Source organism: Anomaloglossus baeobatrachus, chromosome 3 (genome assembly GCF_048569485.1).
Source record: "Anomaloglossus baeobatrachus isolate aAnoBae1 chromosome 3, aAnoBae1.hap1, whole genome shotgun sequence".
NCBI classification, from domain to species: Eukaryota; Metazoa; Chordata; class Amphibia; order Anura; family Aromobatidae; genus Anomaloglossus; species Anomaloglossus baeobatrachus.
The window spans coordinates 654,733,212-654,748,373 of record NC_134355.1 but is presented as its reverse complement, the minus strand read 5'-3'; the positions used below and the strand labels follow the sequence as shown (position 1 = coordinate 654,748,373).

At 45.9% G+C, this 15,162-nt stretch overlaps 1 protein-coding gene across 3 annotated transcripts in view; it reads right to left on the bottom strand.

Moving 5' to 3' along the window:
* The window catches only part of LOC142296985 (adhesion G protein-coupled receptor F5-like), a 316,164-nt gene that overhangs the window by 24,670 nt on the left and 276,332 nt on the right, over positions 1-15,162 (bottom strand). For all 3 annotated transcript variants that reach the window (XM_075341170.1, XM_075341172.1, XM_075341171.1), the window contains 3 exons: positions 14,262-14,492; positions 13,331-13,483; positions 4,038-4,228 (listed from right to left, as the gene is read on the bottom strand). In XM_075341170.1, coding sequence (XP_075197285.1) covers positions 4,038-4,228; positions 13,331-13,483; positions 14,262-14,492 — 575 coding nt within the window. The remainder of the gene's footprint in view (positions 1-4,037; positions 4,229-13,330; positions 13,484-14,261; positions 14,493-15,162) is intronic.

Genomic DNA, 15,162 nt, shown 5'->3' with positions numbered 1-15,162 from the left:
GAAGGCCTGCCTCAGTTGCAGGGGTCCTGTGTCAGTTGGAGAGGGCCTGTGTCAGTTGAAGGGGGTCTGTGTCAGGTGCAGGAGGCATGTCTCAGTTGGAGATGGCCTGTGTCAGGTGCAGGAGGCATGTCTCAGTTGGAGATGGCCTGTGTCAGTTGCAGATGGTCTGTATCAGTTGCAGGGGGTGTGTGTCATCCACGCTAGCCGGCATTGAGGTCCCGCACAGGCACACTACAATACTTTGATCTGCCCTGCTCAGGGCAGATCAAAGTGCGCCTGCGCAGGACCTCAGTTTCGGCTTGTGTTGGATGACATAGGACGCGTCATGCACCCCTCTTCAGAAGAAGGAGGACAAAGATGGCTAAACGAGGAGGCGCTGATACTGGAGAATGGAGACACCCATCCGACCAGTCTGAATCGCACTGCTCCTCAGGTGAGTATTATAAAGTCATTTTTACGTTCTACACAGCGGCCTGGGCTCTGATGTTAGAATGCTGTATATAAGAGCCCACTGGTACTGGCCGCAGCTTATAATCACCAAATCTGGTGACAGGTTCCCTTTAACGTCAACTTCTCTGGTAATAAGGTTCCAATACCAAGGTCTCTGACATTTTACAGTATAAAATCATGTGTGGTGGTCTAAGGCTGTGGAGGGAGGCATACCATCTTCCCCGGTAGTCAAGGGTGTTGTAGGTGGTAAATACCAATTTTCCTTGAGGTTAATTGCTGGTATTAAGTGATCTTCTCACCTTCCCTGCATTACTGCCATGAACATATGAATAAAGAGAAATGTAGCTATTGAATTGATTAATGCAAGAGAGCCCCAACACTACGCCAAAGTATTTCTCTACGTTGGGGTATGAAAAATGGAATCTGCATTACTGCCATGAACATATGAATAAAGAGAAATTTAGCTATTGAATTGATCAATGCAACAGAGCCCGAACACTACGCCAAAGTATTTCTCTACGTTGGGGTCCCTAGCTTGTGTGTCCTCTCATGCAGTTAAAAAACTTACCGTGTATGGGAAGCTGAGACCCAGGCTATATATGCGTATCATGTGGACTGGCAATAGGTGTGGTAGGGCCGGGTTCACAAACGAAAAACTACACACTTATTGCCAGTCCACATTATACACATATATAGCCTGGGTCTCAGCTTCCCATACACGGTAAGTTTTTTAACTGCATGAGAGGACACACACTAGCTAGGGACCCCAACGTAGAGAAATACTTTGGCGTAGTGTTCGGGCTCTGTTGCATTGATCAATTCAATAGCTAAATTTCTCTTTATTCATATGTTCATGGCAGTAATGCAGATTCCATTTTTCATACTTTCACTCTTACATATAGCTATTGGATTTTTCATGTCAGTATTCACACAGCAGTTTCTGCTTTTCATATATTCCCCTTACATAGTCACTGGTGTGTATACCTTATCTCCATATACTGCACTGATCATAGACAGGGAGCTAAGCATGTGGAGCACAGAATTAGGCACTTTCATTGTTTTTAAGGTTGACGGTAAATTTAAGTCAATTTATGCAAAAGTAACAGTTCCAACAATTTCTTAACCTCTGTTGCTGACAACTTTATCTTCCAAAAGGTAGAGGAAAAAACAAGGGGATCTGCTACCTTGGATCTAATCCTTACAAACAGGGAAGAAATGGTTGAGGAGGTAAGGGTGGCTGGGACCCCTGGAAGCAGTGACCATGCTAGTTTTGGATAACTAGAGGAGGAACACCAGTGAAAACTCAGACTGAAAGGCTGGATTTCAGAAAGGCAGATTTTAAAGGACTCAGAAAGAGGATAGCAGGGATTCAATGGCCGTATGTCCTTAAGGACAGAAATGTCAAGGAAGGATGGGACATCTTGAAAAATGAGATTCTCAAAGCGCAATTGTTAACAATCCCTAAAAGAGGGAAGAATCAGAAACATTTAAGGAAATCAGGATGGATGAACACAGAACTTAAACACATGCTAAAATGGAAGAAAGAAATGTTTATTAAATGGAAAGAGGGAGGCATATCTAAAGAAGAATATAACACAGTCTGCAAAACCTGCAGGGCACGCATCAGATTAGCCAAAGCTGATAATGAAAAAAGGCTTGCAAGAGATGTCAAAAGCAATAAAAAAGGATTTTGGAGTTATGTCAAAAATAAAAGAAAAGTCAAAGATGTTATAGGAACTTTACAGGATGAGAATGGTGAAGTTGTAAAAAATGATGTTGAGAAGGCCAAACTTTTAAATTGTAATTTTGCATCTGTTTTCTCTAAAAAAGTAAAAGTAAAATCAACTGATCTTCACCGTTCTATTGTAGGATTAGAAGAATCCAGGCCTTCAATAAACAAAGAGATAGTGAGGGACTACTTAGCTAACATTAAGGAATTCAAGTCTCCAGGTCCAGATGAATTACACCCCAGAGTACTGAAGGAGATCGCGGAGGAAATATTAGAACCACTCTTCATAATTTTTGAAAATTCTTGGAGAACAGGAGAAGTTACAGAAGACTGGAGAAGAGCAAATGTTGTCTCCATCTTCAAAAAGGAGAAGAAGGTGGACCCAGGGAACTACAGGCCTATGAGCCTGACTTCCATACCAGGAAAGATCTTTGAACAAATTATTAAACAACATTTATGCAAGTACCTGAATGAGAATGAAGTGATTAACCAGAGCCAGCATGGGTTTGTAACTAATAAGTCATGTCAGACTAACTTAATTTCCTTCTATGACAAAATCACTGACTGGGTGGATCAGGGAAATGCAGTAGATATAGTATATCGTGACTTCAGTAAAGCATTTGACAAAGTATCTCATACAATCCTTATTGAAAAAATTACCGAGGGTGGAATGGACAAGGCAACTGTTAGATGGATTCGTAACTGGCTTAGTGATCAGAGTCAAAGAGTGGTCATAAATGGCTGCACATCCAGTGGGAAGACTGTCTCAAGTGGGGTACCACAGGGCTCTGTCCTGGGCCCCGTATTGTTCAACATCTTTATCAATGACTTAGATGAAGGTATTAAGGGTAAACTGATTAAATTTGCTAATAACACAAAGCTAGGAGGAATAGCTAATACTAGAGAAGAGAGAGAGAGGATTCAACAAGATCTAAACAAACTGGAACAATGGGCAGCAACTAATAGAATGGTTTTTAACAGAAAGAAATGCAAAGTCATACATCTTGGCAAGAATAATGAAATTAGCATATACAACATGGGAGGAATAGAGCTATCCAAAAGCCTGTTTGAAAAATACTTAGGTATACTAATAGATCACAGACTGAACATGAGTCAACAGTGTGACGCAGCAGCAAAAAAGGCAAACACCATTCTAGGATGTATTAACAGAAGCATACAGTCTAGATCACGTGAAGTCATTATCCCCCTTTACTCCTCTCTGGTCAGACCTGGAATATTGTGTCCAGTTCTGGGCACCACATTTTAAAAAAAGACATCAACAAACTGGAGCAAGTTCAGAGAAGAGTGACCAGAATGGTGACTGGTCTGCACACCATGTCCTATGAGGAACGGTTACAGGATTTAGGATTGTTTAGCTTGCAAAAGAGAAGACTGAGAGGAGACTTAATAGCTGTCTACAAATATCTTAAAGGCTGTCACACTGTAGAGGGATCAGTTTTATTCTCATTTTCACAAGTAAAGACTAGAAGCAATGGGATGAAACTGATGGGATGGAGACACAGATTAGATATCAGAAAAAACTTTTTGACAGTGAGAGTGATCAATGAGTGGAACAGGCGGCCACGAGAGGTTGTGAGTTCTCCTTCAATGGAAGTTTTTAAAAAGAGGTTGGACAGACATCTGTCTGGGATGATTTAGTGTATCCTGCTTTGAGCAGGGGGTTGGACTAGATGACCCAGGAGGTCCATTCCAACTCTACCATTCTATGATTCTATGAGTTCAAACTATAGTGTAACATGTTGATCCAGAGAAAGGAAAACCCCCCATGGGGTGGAATATGTTACGTGATGGCCCTCCATCACCGCACATGACCTGGTATGAACGACGGCTGACTTACGTCCAGTTGATTTTTAATGTTATCCAGAGCTACGGACACGCAACCGTAGTAGGTGAGATTCCATGTGGCTCCAGTATTGTTTTTCACGCAGGTGAAATTTTTTGTTCCCGTCAACCTAGCATCCAGTTCTTGACAGGAAACAACGGTAACAGAACCCAGGCGTCCGACATAAGGGGTTAAGCACGTTGGATCTATAAAAGAAGGTAAAAGACAATTATAGGGTCCATCATACATCTGGGGCTAGGGTGGGTTATCCTCCTCTATTCTATACTGTATAAAGGTGTTATTAAGGCACAATACCAAAGAAAATCACATATTGTTCACATTTTCACAGCTTCAAAGAATTCTTAAAAATTCAACATGAATTCGATTTGCATTAAATTGATTCACTCATCTCTGCACTGGTCCAACAAGTTCTACCTTTATCTGTCAATATACAGTCATAGCTGAAAGTGTTGGCACCCTTGAAATTGTTGCAGAAAACAAAGCATTTCTCCCAGAAAATTACTGCAGCTACACATGTTTTGTCATACACATGTGTATGTTCTTTGTGTATATTGGAACAACACAAAAAAAAGCAAGAGAAAAAAAGGCAAATATAACATAATTTCACACAGAAACCCCAAAATGGGCCAGACACAATTGTTGGCATCTTTCCAAAATTGTGGATAAACAACTTTGTTTCAAGCGTGTAATGCTCGTTTAGACTCACCAGTGGCAAGTAACAGGTGTGGGCAATATGGAAATCACACCTGAAACCAGATAAAAAGAGGAGAAGTTGACACAGTCTTTGCATTGTGTGTCTGTGTGTACCACACTAAACATGTACAACAGAAAAAGGAGAAGAGAACTGTTTGAAGACTTGAGAACCAAAATAGTTGAAAAATATCAACTTTCTCAAAGTTACAAATCCATTTCCAAAGACCTTCATGTTCCTTTTTCCATGGTGCGCAACATAAGACATTTACAATCCATGGCACTGTAACTAATCTCCCTTGATGTGGATGGCAGAGAAAAATTGGTGAAAGGTTGCAACACAGGATAGTCTGGATGGTGGATGGATCAATGTCAGCACAAACTATCCATCAACATTTGAATGAAATTACACACTGTTTTTTTTAAACAGAATGAGGTGTACAAAAAGAAGGGAATTTTGTTTACTTACCGTAAATTCCTTTTCTTCTAGCTCCTATTGGGAGACCCAGACAATTGGGTGTATAGCTTCTGCCTCCGGAGGCCACACAAAGTATTACACTTTAAAAAGTGTAACCCCTCCCCTCTGCCTATACACCCTCCCGTGCATCACGGGCTCCTCAGTTTTGGTGCAAAAGCAGGAAGGAGGAAACTTATAAATTGGTCCAAGGTAAATTCAATCCGAAGGATGTTCGGAGAACTGAAAACCATGAACCAAAAGAACAATTCAACATGAACAACATGTGTACACAAAAGAACAACAGCCCGAAGGGAACAGGGGCGGGTGCTGGGTCTCCCAATAGGAGCTAGAAGAAAAGGAATTTACGGTAAGTAAACAAAATTCCCTTCTTTGTCGCTCCATTGGGAGACCCAGACAATTGGGACGTCCAAAAGCAGTCCCTGGGTGGGTAAAAGAATACCTAGATAAAAAGAGCCGAAAAACGACCCCCCTCTTACAGGTGGGCAACAGCCGCCTGAAGGACTCGCCTACCTAGACTGGCGTCTGCCGAAGCATAGGTATGCACCTGATAGTGTTTCGTGAAAGTGTGCAGACTAGACCAGGTAGCTGCCTGACACACCTGCTGAGCCGTAGCCCGGTGCCGCAGTGCCCAGGACGCACCCACGGCTCTGGTAGAATGGGCTTTCAACCCTGAAGGAGGTGGAAGCCCAGAAGAACGGTAGGATTCAAGAATCGGTTCCTTGATCCATCGAGCCAAGGTTGACTTGGAAGCCTGCGAACCCTTACGCTGGCCAGCGACAAGGACAAAGAGCGCATCTGAACGGCGCAGGGGCGCCGTGCGAGACACGTAGAGCCGGAGTGCTCTCACTAAATCTAACGAGTGCAAATCCATTTCACATTGGTGAACTGGATGAGGGCAAAATGAAGGTAAGGAGATATCCTGATTGAGATGAAACGGGGATACCACCTTAGGGAGAAATTCCGGGACAGGACGCAGAACCACCTTATCCTGGTGAAAAACCAGGAAGGGGGCTTTGCATGACAGAGCTGCCAGCTCCGACACTCTACGGAGCGATGTAACTGAGATAACCCTGAGGACGCTAGGAGCCAGGACTCAATGGCCACACAGTCAGGTTGAGAGCCGCAGAATTCAGATGGAAAAACGGCCCTTGAGACAGCAAGTCTGGGCGGTCTGGGAGCGCCCACGGTTGACCCACCGTGAGATGCCACAGATCCGGGTACCATGACCGCCTCGGCCAATCTGGAGCGACGAGAATGGCGCGACGACAGTCGGACCTGATTTTGCGCAGCACTCTGGGGAGCATCGCCAGAGGAGGAAACAGATAGGGAAGTCGAAACTGCGACCAGTCCTGAACTAATGCGTCCGCCGCCAGAGCTCTGTGATCTTGAGACCGGGCCATGAATGCCGGGACTTTGTTGTTGTGCCGTGACGCCATGAGATCGACGTCCGGCGTTGCCCAGCGGCGACAGATCTCTCGAAACACGTCTGGGTGAAGAGACCATTCCCCCGCGTCCATGCCCTGTCGGCTGAGAAAATCTGCTTCCCAGTTTTCTACGCCCGGGATGTGAACTGCGGAGATGGTGGAAGCTGTGGCTTACACCCACTGCAGAATTCATCGGACTTCCTGGAAGGCTTGACGACTGCGAGTGCCGCATTGGTGGTTGATGTACGCGACGGCCGTGGCGTTGTCCGACTGGACTCGGATCTGCCTGCCCTCCAGCCACCGATGAAAGGCCAATAGGGCTAGATACACTGCCCTTATCTCCAGAATATTGATCTGAAGGGAGGACTCTATCGGAGTCCAGGTTCCCTGAGCCCTGTGGTGGAGAAAAACCGCCCCCCACCCTGACAGGCTCGCGTCCGTCGTGACCACAGCCCAGGTGGGGGGTAGGAAGGATTTCCCCTGCGACAGAGAGTTGGGAAGGAGCCACCACTGAAGTGACGTCTTGGTTGCAAGGGAAAGAGAGACGTTCCTGTCGAGTGAGGTCGACCTCCTGTCCCATTGTCGGAGAATGTCCCACTGGAGTGGCCGCAGATGGAATTGTGCGAAGGGCACTGCCTCCATCGCTGCCACCATCTTCCCCAGGAAGTGCATGAGGCGCCTCAAGGGGTGTGACTGACCCCGAAGAAGAGATTGCACCCCTGCCTGCAGAGAAAGCTGTTTGTCCAGCGGTAGCATGACCACCGCTGACTGAGTATGAAACTCCATCCCAAGGTACGTCAGTGATTGTGTCGGTGTCAACTTGGATTTTGGAAAGTTGATGATCCATCCGAACTGCTGGAGAGTCGCCAGAGCGACGGAAAGGCTGTTTTGACATGCCAACTGAGAGGGTGCCCTGACCAGAAGATCGTCTAAGTAGGGAATCACCGAGTGTCCCTGAGAGTGTAGGACCGCCACAACAGATGTCATGACCTTGGTGAACACCCGTGGGGCTGTCGCCAGGCCGAAAGGCAATGCCACGAACTGAAGGTGTTCGTCCCTGATGGCGAAGCGCAAAAAGCATTGATGTTCGGGTGCGATCGGCACATGGAGATAAGCATCCTTGATGTCGATTGATGCTAGGAAGTCTCCTTGTGACATTGAAGCGATGACAGAGCGGAGAGATTCCATCCGAAACCGTCTGGTGCTCACATGTCTGTTGAGTAGTTTGAGGTCCAGAACGGGACGGAACGAGCCGTCCTTCTTTGGCACCACAAACAAGTTGGAGTAAAAGCCGCGACCATGTTCCTGGAGGGGAACAGGGATCACAACTCCTTCTGTTTTCAGAGCGTTCACCGCCTGAAAAAGTGCATCGGCACGCTCGGGGGGCGGAGATGTTCTGAAGAAACGAGTCGGAGGACGAGAGCTGAACTCTATCCTGTAACCGTGAGACAGAATGTCTCTCACCCATCGGTCTTGAACATGTGGCCACCAGGCGTCGCAAAAGCGGGAGAGCCTGCCACCGACCGAGGATGCGGTTCGGGGATGCCGAGAGTCATGAGGAGGCCGCCTTGGAAGCAGTGCCTCCTGCGGCCTTTTGGGGGCGTGACTTAGCCCGCCACGCATAGGAGTTCCTCTGGCCTTTCTCCGGCCTGCTGGTCGAAGAGGATTGGGGCTTGGTGGAGGGACGAAAGGACCGAAACCTCGATTGTATCTGTCGTTGCTGAGGTCTCTTTGGTTTGGACTGGGGTAAGGAGGAGTCCTTTCCCTTAGATTCCTTAATAATCTCATCCAATCGTTCGCCAAACAATCGGTCGCCAGCAAACGGCAAACCGGTTAAGTACCTCTTGGAGGCCGAATCAGCCTTCCATTCGCGCAGCCACATGGCCCTGCGGACTGCCACAGAGTTAGCAGATGCCACCGCTGTACGGCTAGCAGAGTCTACGCGTTCATGGCGTAAGAAGAAAAAACTGACGCCTGGGAAGTCAAAGACGTAACCTGCGGAGCAGAATTACGTGTAACCGCATTAATCTCAGCCAGACAAGCTGAGATAGCTTGTAGTGCCCACACGGCTGCAAAGGCCGGGGCAAAAGACGCGCCCGTGGCTTCATAGATGGATTTCATCAGGAGCTCTATCTGCCTGTCAGTGGCATCCTTTAGCGATGATCCATCTGCAACCGATACCACAGATCTAGCCGCCAATCTAATCTAGAGACTGGGGGATCCACCTTGGGACATTGAGCCCAACCCTTAACAACGTCAGAAGGGAAGGGGTAACGTGTGTCAGTAAGACGCTTAGTAAAGTGCTTGTCCGGAACCGCTCTGGGCTTCTGGACAGCATCTCTGAAGTTAGAGTGATCGAAAAACGCACTCCGTCTACGTTTAGGGAACCGAAACTGGTGTTTCTCCTGCTGAGAAGTCGACTCCTCTACAGGTGGCGGTGGGGGAGAGATATCTAACACCTGGTTGATGGACGAGATAAGATCATTTACTATGGCGTCCCCTTCAGGTGTATCAAGATTGAGGGCAACGTCAGTGTCAGAGCCCTGAGCAGCGACGTCCGCCTCGTCCTCCAGAGAGTCCTCACGCTGGGAACCTGAGCAGCGTGAAGAAGTCGGGGAAGATTCCCAGCGTGCCCTCTTAGCCGGTCTGGGACTGTGGTCCGGGCCGGAGTCCTCCACGTGAGACCTAGGGCCCCCCCTGGGAACGTGCTGCGGCGCGGGCAGAGAGGGGCCTGGGGGTGAAGATCCAACAGGGCCTGGGGCCTGTGTAGGTACCGGTCTGGACTGCAAAGCTTCAAGCAGCTTGGCAGACCATTTGTCAATAGACTGAGCCATGGATTGTGAGAGTGACTCAGAGAGTTTTTCAGCAAAAACTGCAAACTCTGTCCCTGCCGCCTGGACAGGGGGAGCAAGGGATTCTACCTGAGCCGAGGGGCCCACTAGTGACCGAGGCTCCGGTTGTGGAAGCAAAACAGGGGTTGAGCATTGCTCACAGTGAGGGTAGGTGGAGCCCGCAGGTAACTTAGCCGCACAAGAGGTACAGGTCGCAAAATAACCCTGTGTCTTGGCACCCTTGCTCCTTGTGGACGACATGCTGTTGTCTCCCAGGAGAGTGATCACTGAGGGTATATGGGAAGGGTATACAGCCCGACCGAACAGAAATATATAAATATATATAGTATCTATTCCGGCACCCTAAGGGGACCAGCACCGGGTGACCGGTGTGGCTTACCGACCGCAAAAAAGCGGAGTGTGTGTCCTCCAGATTCCCTGCCTTAGGTCTCCCAGCGTTGCAGAGCTCTTTCCAGGAAATCTTCCACAGGCAGAATGCCAAAGAAATGGCTTCCGGAGCTCTCAGGGGAGGAGAGGAGCCGTGGGCAGCGCTAGAAAAGTGCGGGAATCTGGAGTCCCCACAGTGATCAGTGAGGGGGGGGAGGAACATACAGGATGCCCTGGCCCTCACAGCCGACGTCATGTCGGCAGTCCCGCCCTTATCCCTGATAGACAGGCCCGGGGGCGGGAGTTTTGCTACTAGGCCGCAATTGAAGCCGGGGACTAAATTTAATACCGCGGCCGACAAACAGGCGCGGTCGGCGCGGAAGTCCGCCGGCCGACACAAATAAGCAGCTGCTGCAGCGTCCGGGATGAAGGCGCTCCATGCACATCCCCCATGGGGGTACAGAGTACCTTAGTGATGCAGGGCCCGGTCCCTGAGGATAAACAAACTCCTGTCCGACAGATTCCCCCAGGGGCTGCGGAGGGAGCACGGTCCCAGTGACTGGATGACCGCTCAGGATCCCACTTCTCCCAGAGCCGCTAAGGGATGGTGAAGGAGACGGCATGAGGCTCCTGCCTTTGTACCCGCAATGGGTACCTCAACCTTAACAGCACCGCCGACATAGTGGGGTGAGAAGGGAACATGCCGGGGGCCCCGTGTGGGCCCACTTTTCTTCCAACCGATATAACTAAAATGAGATGATGAGTGGATGTGTGCCTCCTTCCACACAAAGCATAAAACTGAGGAGCCCGTGATGCACGGGTGGGTGTATAGGCAGAGGGGAGGGGTTACACTTTTTAAAGTGTAATACTTTGTGTGGCCTCCGGAGGCAGAAGCTATACACCCAATTGTCTGGGTCTCCCAATGGAGCGACAAAGAAAAAACACAGTACCTACAGTCAAATATGGTGGAGGCTCAAATATGTTCTGGGGTTGTTTTGCTGCCTCTGGCACTGGATGTCTATGTGAGATGGTGAAAAAGGAAACTGCAGTGTCAATTACCGGCCACGAGAGGTCACTGTTTACTCTTTTATAGACTCTGTATTGTTGATTTAAATTGTGGTGCGTGATTCAGGAGGAAGTAGCACACAGTGAGGAGAACGGCTGTCTTGTATTGTTGAGAGACAGAGCTAAAGAAGAGAGCACAAGGAGGATGACCATCTGGTGGTGCCATCCTTGGAGGATGCAGTATCTGGTGACACAGAAACCACCTGAGTTATCTGAGGATTTATTTGTACACCAATTCCTTTGGTTGGAAAGAGAGAGTTGCATTGGGGACGACGATGCTGGAAGCAGAGTCGGACTATCTGGAGGACCTCCCGATAGTTGTACTCCGAATCAACGCTTCGTCTGGCAAGTGCAACACCTTCCTTTGGCCAATTTCCTGTCGCCTGTATGGACAGTTTATCACTGTAGTGATTAAGTTTTGGTTGGTAAGTCCTGAGCTCAGTCCAAACCACAATGAACTAAGTGGAAGCGTGCACGGGAGCATAGGGAGTTTGGTGCCAAAGCATACAGTATACATTAAGCTCTTGGTGATTACAGCATTTGATAGAGACTATAGATGTAAGACTCTTGGTACATTTCAAATCCTTCCTTTCAAGGAATTACCTTCGGGCTGAGAGGAAGGGGCGGATTAGAGTTATTGATAAGTATGTGAGCTGCTGTGCTGTAGCACTGGTTGGCTGCCCCTTTACACTCATTTTATTGGAGCATTGTTCTTAGGTAACATCTCTACTCCCGTTCTAGTTGTGAGTATCAATAGGCAAATTATAATAACTTAGGTATTACATCTTTGCTTACGAAGTTGTTGCACCACAGGAGGTCTTGGCCGTCATTGGCTGTATGTATGTAAATTTCTTTCTGCACTTGGTATATCCACGTTGCAGTAAACAGCTTCTTTGTCAAGCTTGGTCTAGTCGTCTTCCTCGTTCAGAGTTTTGCTGTATTCTGGAGAACCCACCCCGGTATATGGTCTACACCTTGACCATGTGCAAAGCATCCTGGAATCTGAAGACTACCAAATGATTTTGGGTGGCAATGTAGTGCCCAGTGTCAGAAAGCTGGGTTAGCATCATAGGTCATGGGTCTTCCAGCAGGAAAAAGAGCCAAAACATGCTTCAAGAAGCCCCCAGAAATGGATGGAAACAAAGCACTGGAGACTTGTGGAGTGGCAGCAACGAGTCCGGATCTAAATCCTATTGACACCTGTGAAGAGATCTTAAAATTGATGAGAAGACACCTTCAAATATGAGAGACCTGGAGACGTTTATAAAGAAGAATGGTCCAAAATTCCAGGTGAGAAGAATAAGACGGTTGTGGATGGTTATAGGAAGCAAATGATTGCAGTTATTTATTCCTAAGGGGGTGCAATCAAATATTAATATGAGGATGCCAACAATTTTGTCCATCCCATTTTTGGAGTTGTGTGAAATTATGTCCAATTTGCCCTTTTTCAGTTTTTTTTTTTGTGTTGTTCCAATACACACAATGGAAATAAACACTTGTAATTGCAATAATTTTCTGGGAGAAATGTTTCATTTTCTGAAACAATATCACTTTCGACCATCACTATCCATCAATAATGTCCAAATTAATCATAATCCTCTTTAGTTAAGGCTAAGTTCACATTTACGCTAAAATGTATCAGTCGAAATCCGCTGCTATGGTAAACAACGGAATCTGTTTAGCAGATTCCGTTGTGTCCCATAGACTTGCATTAGTGGTGGATTGCGACTGATGACCCTGCGTCGCGGTCCGTCGTTTTTTGACTGACCGCCAGGCGGGGAGCAACGCAGAATGTAACGTTTTTCGGGCCGTCAAAAACAACGCACCGCGCAGGAATCAGTCGCCATCCGTCACACTTGCAATGTATGTCTATGGTGCTGTATTCCGTCGTAATCCGTCTTACGATGGAATCCAGCGCTGGATTCCGTCATGCTCTACTGAGCATGCCCAGCATGTTTGGCACGCCCACTGGGCTGTCCCAAACCAAACGGATCATGACTGCTCCGTCAAAAAACGGACGCACAGCGGATGTAACGGACGCAACGGATTCGTTTTTTCACAGGATTCCTGTGAAAGGAATCCTGTGAAAAACACACCAGTTGCATCAGTTGACATCTAAAAAACAACTGATCCGTTGCTGACGGACCTGACGGATTGAAAACAACGGAAATGTGAACTTAGCCTAAGGTGATGCAGTCTGTTTGGTTTTTTTTTTGTTTGTTTTTTGCTATAGCATCTTCCATTACTACTTTTTAGGTTTGTGCTGCTCTAACTGTAAGGAATAATTTTTTATACAGATGTCTATTTCCCCTTTCCAACGCACAAGCAATTAATGTTTTCTTTGTGAGTTCCATGTAAAAAAATTGTCCCTATGATTTCTGTGAACTCGACTGAATAATATAGATATCATACCTGCCACATATTTCAGGTTCATATTGTCGCTTGCTACAGTATCATTGTTGTCATTAGTAAGCGTGCAACGAGCATCGAAATCCACACATTCTGCAGGAGTACTGGGAATGTAAAAAACCTTAAAGCACTGGTCTGTAGGTGGAAATGACATGTCTGTGAAGAAGAAGAAGATGGTTTACAGCCGGCGTACAAGAAAATCCAGAATCATGCACTTTGTCACAGATCGGAAACATACAGGAATTTTTTTCATGTTTTAGTGGTCAAAATTTGTAAAAAAAAAAAATAAAAGATTTGGTTTGTGTTGCCATTTTCTGACACCTGTAACTGTTTTTTTTAAATTTTCTCATCGATTGCTGTTTTGGTTTTTTTTTTGGGTTGTTTGTTTTTTTTTGTAGTATTTATTGTATCATATTATATATATTTATTTTTTTTATTTTTTTTTTGTTTTTTATTGTATTTGTTGGTGTAAATTTGGAATTCAAAAAATATGAAGTCTGGCATTTCCCTTTTTTGTTTTCTTTTGACTGAGTTTACTACTTGAGTTTTTAGTTCCCCCTTTTGGAGACTTTAGCCTCCAAAGGTTTGATTGCTTGTACTGTATACTGTGATACTTCAGTATGGCAGTATATAGTCCAGCAGGGATTCACGAGAACACAAAGACTTGTTCCAATGATCAGTGGTGGCCTCAGTCCTCCACCAATATTCTATATAGTAGCTATACTGTTGATAGGTGATACATGGTGTTTGTGGAATAACCCTTTAAGACTAAAGACCGTTTTCTGTTACAAAACACTTTTTTGTGATGGAAATGTCATTGTGTGACACATTAGGGTGTTCTCCAGAACAGAATGTAATGTTGTCAGATTTTGTGATTATTCTATATACTACATTTTTTTTTTACAAAAATTCCAATAACAATTTCCACCCTTACTTTTCGTCTGCAGAAGGTTTCCTGTTGTTGTAAGAATTTCTAATACTGGATCTCTGTATCCGGACGCGTCACCCAAGCAGCACGAAAAAGTAATATTCTGTTTACACTGGAAGCTGCCGGACACCGGGCTCCGGCTGATCTGCGATGGTCTGACAAGTCGGTAGACCTTGATTACTTTATTTGCCGCAACAATTCCACCACTGCCGGTTTCCACCGAGCATTGATAAGTTCCTGCAAAATAACACACAAGTATTACCGGCCGGGTGAGGAGCGGACGGACAGACAGACAGCCAGACAGATAGAGGGATAGTAGATAGAGGGATAGTAGATAGATAGATAGACAGACAGACAGACAGACAGACAGACAGACAGATAGATAGAGGGATAGATAGAGGGATAGATAGATAGATAGATAGATAGATAGATAGATAGATAGAGGGATAGATGGATAGATAGATAGATAGATAGATAGATAGAGGGATATATAGAGGGATAGAGATAGATAGATAGAGGGATAGATAGATAGATAGATAGATAGAGGGATAGATGGATAGATAGATAGATAGATAGATAGATAGAGGGATATATAGAGGGATAGATAGATAGATAGATGGATAGATAGATAGATAGATAGATAGATAGAGGGATAGATAGATAGATAGATAGAGGGATAGATGGATAGATAGATAGATAGATAGATAGATAGATAGATAGATAGATAGAGGGATATATAGAGGGATAGAGATAGTATTAAGACCACAAACCAGCATTAAAGTGTACATGCTTATTCTCTCATGGTTACTAATATTCCATATATAATATAAATTCATTTAGACACTCGGACTACATCAAAACAGGGCATAAATCGCATAATATAATATGAAAAAAGAAGAACGGACAA